The sequence below is a fragment of the Podarcis pityusensis genome (genome assembly GCF_964106645.2).
Source record: "Podarcis pityusensis genome assembly, chromosome: 15".
In the NCBI taxonomy this organism is placed as follows: Eukaryota; Metazoa; Chordata; class Lepidosauria; order Squamata; family Lacertidae; genus Podarcis; species Podarcis pityusensis.
The window spans coordinates 1,129,430-1,136,486 of NC_138040.1; the positions used below are offsets into that span (position 1 = coordinate 1,129,430).

The following is a 7,057-nucleotide window of genomic DNA, read 5'->3' on the forward strand; positions in this document are numbered from 1 at the left end:
CTCCCGTCGCGCACCGCGGCGCTCCATAGCCCCGCGAGGCCTCATGGCGCGCATGCTCCCTCCTGCGTAGCCGGGCGTGCGGGAACCCCGCCCCGGAAATCCCTTCCGCCCGGCTGCTTGCGGCTCTCCGCGGGACTTCTCGCGGCGTTTGGGCGCCGTAGCCTCGCGAGAGCTGGCGCTATAAGCTGGCGCGAGGCTCACGTGGTTCCCTCTTTTTTCGTCTGCCTTTCCAAGATGGCGCCGAAAGTGAAGAAGGAGGGTGAGCCTCGTGGTGGGGGCGCAGGGGGGCGCCCTCTCTGGGGCAGCCGTGGACCTGGGGGGCTGCAATGCGGAGAGGGAGTTATTTCACCCCCCTATAATTGTTATAGCTCTGTTACTTAACTTTCTCTGCTGGGGGGCCTGTTGGGAAGGGTTTGTCGGGGGGGCTGATGGTTTCTTCCCCCCCCCCCCAAGTTGGAAGTGGTTTGGCTGCAAGGCAGCCCTCAAATAGGGGAGGGGGCTAAATTATGGGGAGGGAGGAGGTGGTGAATTGGGGGGGGTGTTCAGAAGGGCTTGTTTCCTGGGGAGGCTGCTGGTTCGTTCACCCTTCTCTCAGCACTGCCCCCCCCAAGGTGGCTTGGATGAAGTGGGGTTGGGGAGACTGACATGGTACTGGCCCTCAAATTTGGATGTAAGAATGATTAGGAAGATTAGAATATGCAGCAGAAATAGATGGTTTGAGGAGGCCATGGAAGCATGGAATGGAAGTCGACCAAAAAAGAAATCATTTAATGAATAGATTGAAATATTTTCTCTTTCCTTTCTTTACCCCCTCTTGTTTTTTTTAACAAAAAAATTATAGTCTACAAAAGAAAACCATAAAATAAATATAAAACTGGTCCAAAGCAATTGTCGTAGCAACAGTAAAAATACTGTTTATTTTGAAAAAAACTATAAACAAGAAGAGATGGTATTGGCCACCAGCTTGGGTGGCTTTAAAAGAAAATTTGACAGATTTATCGGGGAGGAGGGGGCTTCCTGGGCCTACTAGCCACACGGTCAGAGGCAGCAAGTGCCTCTGAATAACGATTGCTGGGAATTACAGGGATACAAAGATTTCCCTCCCCTTGTAATAGTGAAACCCAATGAAACTGAATGTTGGAAGATTCAGGACAGTCCAAATGGGAAGGGGCATTGAGGGATATCCAGCCCTGGCTGAGGCTGTAGGGTGACATGTGTTTGTGTTTTATACCTGTCTGGCAGCCAGACCCATCTAACAAGTGAAGTAAGAGTTCACCTACTGTTGAGTGGCTTTCATTTCTGGCTTTTAGAAAGCTTGTAGGCTTCCTTTTTCAATTTTTTTTTATAGCAACAGGTATCTTTCTCCCCCACCCCCCCAAATCTTTATTAACCCTGAGCAGATTTCTTTACATGTTATTCTGCATGTTCTAGATCAGTAGAGTCTGGCCTTTTCAGAAATGCTGCCCCCCCTTGACCCAAAGAGACACCCAGGGACCCACTTTTTAACCATGAAATATTTTTGTACAGCTGTAGTGTTGCTATTGCAGCCCACTCCTAAATCAGGTTGTGACTCAATAGATCCTGACTTACCAGTGGACTAAGATAGTGTTGAGGCAAACACTATAAATCTACCCTTCCCGTGCTCATAAAAAGAGACCTGTTGAATCAGACTAAACAGCCCAGCATCCTGTTGTCACAGTGGCCAACCAAATAGCAAGCAGACCATGATCACAACAGCACTGTCTACTTGTGTTCTCCTGTGACTGGTATTCAGAAGAGGTTGCACATAGCTGTCCTAGCTAATAGCCACTCAGAGCCCTCTGAATTTGTCCAAATCCCTTTTAAAGCCATCTAGGTTGGTCCCATCATTGCTTCCTGTGAAAATGAGTTCCATAATTTAACTGTGCTCTGGGTGAAGAAATACTCTTGCCTCTCCTGAATCCTCTAACACTGTTACAGATGGGTAGCCGTGTTGGTCTGCCATAGTCAAAATAATAAAATTCCTTCCTGTAGCACCTTAAAGACCAACTAAGTTAGTTCTTGGTATAAGCTTTCGTGTGCATGCACACTTCTTCAGATACACTGAAACAGAAGGATCTGGTAACTTCTGTTTCAGTGTATCTGAAGAAGTGTGCATGCACACGAAAGCTTATACCTCTAACACTGGGATAACTTACCTTCTTTCTAAATGAGTGTGGGCAACACAATATTCCAATAGAGTTTGCACCATAGATTTGTATAACGACAGTTTAATTTTCAGTCCCTGATGATCCCTAATGTGGAATTTGCCTTTTCCACACCATCTTGATGATGGGTCGACATTTTCATTGTGCTAGCATAACTACAAGACCTCTCTTGACCATTCACTGCTAGTTCAGAGCCCGTTAGTTTATGCAAAGATTTCCTTCCCTCTGTGGGTCACTAAAAGCACATGTTTCTGTTACTTGAATTGATGTGGAGTAAATTGCATAGGCTTTAAAGGCCATGTGCTGATAATCCCATTGAAGCTGTATGGGATGTGCAGAGGATCTCTCCCTCCCCTCCCCCTACCTCCCTGCTCGTCCTCAACTCTGTCTTCTCCTTGCAGCTGTCCCGGCCAAGACCGAGGCAAAATCCAAAGCCCTGAAAGCTAAAAAGGCAGTCCTGAAAGGCGTCCACAGTCACAAGAAGAAGAAGATCCGGACGTCCCCTACCTTCAGAAGGCCGAAAACACTGCGGTTACGGAGGCAGCCCAAGTATCCCAGGAAGAGTGCGCCAAGGAGGAACAAGTAAGTCAGCCCAAGAGATGCTCAGCGTGGCCCACCAAGCTCTGGTAGCCAGGCAAAATACCCATGACTTGTCTACTTGTGTATTAAAAATGGATTTTTTAAATGGCATATAGTATCTTCCTGCAATGAGTTCCACAGTGTCTTCCTTTAAAAGTTGCTGATCAGTTTCTGCACTGTCCCTCTCAGCTCCAGTCTATTTTGACAGTTTTGTTTATTTTTAAAAAAATATTTCTGAAGAAAAGTAAAATATTTACACTTAGAATATATCATAGAAATAATTGAGTGCAATGTCTTTAGTAAAATATTTGGAGGATAAAACTAGATTTATTCTATTTTTATGGTTACTTAATGATGGTACATGAATGATGATTGCTGCTCCTGTTCTCCTCCTCCCCCAAATTGTTGAGGGAGTTTGAGAGTTTCCCCACAAGCATCCAGGTGTTCACAGTGAGAACAGGATGTGGGACAAATGGGCTGTTGGCCTGATCCAGAAGAGCTCTTTTTATGTTCTCATCTCAGTGCTTTATGAATGCTACGCAGGCATGTTGAAAGCTGTTTTATCCAAAGTCAGACCTCTGACCCCTCTAGGTCATCATTGTCTACTCTGACTGGCAGAGGCACTGGCAGGAGGGACTTTCCCAGCCCTACCTGCAGATTCCCCTGGGGATTGAATTTGGGACCTCTGGCATTTCCCAAGTCTTCTACCAAGTCAGGCTGTTGGCCTGTCTATCTTAAGCACACAGACTGGCAGAGGCCCTCTAGGGTTTCAGGCAGGGAGGATATTCCCCAGCCCCACTGGAGATGCTGAGGGTTGAACCGGAGACCCCCTTTTGCACGCAGAGCAGGGGTTCCATTGCTGAGCCCGTGGCCTTCCCCTTTGGCCAAGGATCAAAGGTGCAGAGGATGATGATTTAGCGACCAAAGCCTGATTGGTTGTGATTACAGCTTAATAGTGACTGATGCACCTGGATCTGTATTTGAGGACCTCTCATCCTCACCACTTCTGTGAGTAACTGAAAAAGCCCCCTTTTGCTGCCCTCCTTCCCAGGTTGGACCACTATGCCATCATCAAGTTCCCCCTGACCACTGAATCGGCCATGAAGAAGATTGAAGACAACAACACCCTGGTGTTCATCGTGGACGTGAAAGCAAACAAGCACCAAATCAAGCAGGCTGTCAAAAAGCTCTATGACATTGATGTGGCAAAGGTCAACACGCTTATCAGGTGAGCAGAGACCGTGTGTGTGTGTGTGAGAGAGAGAGAGAGAGAGAGAGAGAGAGAGAGAGAGCAGGGAGAGGCGGGTACTCTTGTGCAAATGATGGAAACATTATTGAACTGAAGAAAGTGATGCTTTCAAAGGAACCACTGATGCACAAAAAATGCCCCTCCAGGGATCGACAGAGGTGTAAGAATTCTCAGGGGAGGGTATTTGCTGTCTGTAAAGCTTTAGTTCATTTTATAATGTACAGTATATCAAACAGAGAACAATAATAACAGATTAAAATTAAAAGGATGGAAAACAAAGCTGTAAAACAGGCACATAGAACGAGTACAGTGGCATGTGGGTTAAAACAACAACATTCCAAGTACAGAATATTATCTGATTGTCAAGCATTTCTCCAAGATTTGCCAGGCTTGGGACGAGGTTGTCTTGAAAATGATGGTTCCATTGCACATGTCATAAAAGGAATGGCAAATGATATAAAAAGTGCCGGAACGTTCTAGTCCTTATCGACATCTCAGATTATGCACAATTTTCTCCTGATAGCTATATTCCAGAGTGGGTGGTACCAAGCATCCAGTGTAAGGTTTTGGACTGGAAGATAAGGTTTTCTTTAAACATCTTAGCATCTTGCAACGGGGAAAGGATTGTTTTTGCCAGTGTAAAGTAACTCAAAGCACACACCTAAAATTTAAATGAGGAGCAGGTGCTGTTAAGAGGAAGAGCATGATTTTTTTAATATTAAAAAAGTTCTAATTGTTCAAGGTAGTAAAAAAAGCTGAAGCAAGAATATCACACACCACTCTTAGCCTAGGGAACAAATGTGCACCAGGGCTGGAGAGTAGGAATGGTGCGGCACCGCTGCTTTTGAGACCTAACACCACCTGTCTGCTTCCAGGCCTGACGGTGAGAAGAAAGCCTATGTCCGCCTTGCTCCAGACTATGATGCGCTAGATGTTGCCAACAAGGTAAGGAGGGAGAGGCCGATAGACCCTTTCCCTGTAGCTGTGGCTAACGAGGCCTTGGAGTAAGGGCAGGCAGGGCCTGGCTGCTGGATCAGGCCAAAGGGGGCCTGGCTAGAGCAGCATCCAGACCCTGTGGAAGCCAGCCAAATTCCCCAGAAGGAAGGCCAAAAGCAGAACGTGAGTGCAAGAGCGCTCTCCCCACTTGAGAGTCCTGGAATTACCAGCCAGGAGAAGAGGAGGTAGAATGGCCGTCTTCACATATCGAAAGGGCTGTCGCATGGAAGACAGAGCAAACTAATGGGTTCAAATTGAAAAGAGGAAATTTTGAGTAATAATAATAATTTATTTGTATCCCGCCTTCCCCAGCCGAAGCTGGGCTCAGAGTGGCTAACAATAAAAGTAACACAGCATTCTAAAATCAATTCATTCTAAAATCATTTCAAAATCAAATCAATGGCAACCATTGGGCTAGAGTTCTGTGAGGATTACCAAAGGATGGGGTCAGACTGAGCCTTGGCCAAAGGCCTGGTGGAACAGCTCTGTCTTGCAGGCCTGCGGAAAGATATTGGGGCCATGGCCGAAAAGGCCCTGGCTCTGGTTGAGACCAGCCTAACCTAGTAAACATCAGGAAGAACTTTCTGAGAGCTGGAACAGACTTCCTCAGAAGGTGGTGAACTCTCCTTCATTGAGGGGTTTAAAATAGGCCGGATGGCCACCCATCAGGGATTCTTTAGCTGTGATTCCTGCATGGTTGGGGGGGGGTTGGACTAGATGAGCCTTGGAGGTCCCTTCCACCTTTACAGTTCTGTGATTCTGGTCATTACTGCTAGATTTTCTGTTATGGCTGAGAATACGTGCTGGCTGATGGGGTTTCTAGGAAATAGTCCCAGATCTCAAATTCTTGGACAGTTTTTGCACTATGAGGCTGAGTTGTGTAGGAAAGTGTGTAGGCCGCTGTGAAGCTCCTTTGCTAGAAGATGGCAGGTTTTTCCCCCAAGGAGGGAGCAGCGCAGTGGGTGGGTGTGAATGCCCAAGGGGCAGAAAAGCTGGGGGAGATCAGACGGCTAATGCAATTCTTTGCTTTTTCTTTTGTGTTTCCAGATTGGTATCATCTAAGTGGCCTGTTGCCAGCATTGTACGAAAAGACCTCCCACCTCTGAATGCATTTTGTACAAAATGTTTCCTATAGACTCCTGAGTCTAATCCCACCAGTGTATGTAAAAGGATTTTGCAATAAATTGCATCTTGGGCTCCATAAGTAACTCCAGACATGCTTTCAAACAAATGCCAAAGTTGGGGGGGGGGGGTCAGCTTTGTCACCTTGGAGTGTGGGTCTGCAGGCATCTGAAACCATGCTTATGTGTCTTCTTATTCTTCGGGAGCGGAATGATGGCTCCCTGTCTGCAGAAATCCAAAACGGAAGCTTCTGTTTTCAACTTAAAGCCATTTCTAAATCTGTTCAAAATTGGGCACTTCCTCTTTCTGACCACGGGGAGGCAGATGTTGCGAGAGACGGAAGCAGGTTGAAACCGCAGCCGTTTAGTGTTTTCTTTTTATAAGGATGAAGAGACTTTCATTTGGAAAACAAGGAGGGTTGTGGGTCCACACAGGTTTTCAAGCATCAACAACTTTGTCTGCCCCCCAACCCAGTGCTTCAGTGGCAGTTAAGCTAGTGCCAAAATCTGTTTGGCAAAAGACGAGCCTTGAGGTGGTTAGCCCTTTTTCTATCCCAAGGGCTGCATGGGCTCATTGCAGTTCCTCTGGGGCCACATGGCCCGCCCACACTCTTCTGCAACCAGGTACGTGCGTATTGATAAAATAAGCCATGCAGACACACACACAAGAAAATGGGGAAGGAATAAAGAAAGGGTGCGTCTAGCTATATGTAATTTTACAAAATGTATATGCCGCTTGATAGTAGTAAAGCCTCTAAGCAGATGACAGTTACAGATAAAAATGATCAATTAATTTTTTAAAAAATGATTAAGTAAAAGAGATTAAAATGCATGCCAGCATCTACCTGTGTGTGGCTAGGGTTGCCTAAGCAAAAATGTTTTAAGCAGACATGGCAGAGAGTTCAGGAAAGGCACCTGAACGTTAT

The 7,057-nt window shown here is 46.3% G+C and overlaps 1 protein-coding gene across 1 annotated transcript; it reads left to right on the forward strand.

Annotated features, from left to right (window-relative positions):
* Window positions 1-113: 113 nt before the first annotated feature.
* On the forward strand, window positions 114-6,214 carry RPL23A (ribosomal protein L23a). The gene is made up of 5 exons (XM_080983293.1): window positions 114-259; window positions 2,588-2,768; window positions 3,817-3,993; window positions 4,890-4,959; window positions 6,058-6,214. The coding sequence occupies exons 1-5, from the start codon at window positions 235-237 to the stop codon at window positions 6,070-6,072; spliced, it is 468 nt and encodes a 155-aa protein (XP_080839419.1). The 5' UTR covers window positions 114-234; the 3' UTR covers window positions 6,073-6,214.
* Window positions 6,215-7,057: the final 843 nt, after the last annotated feature.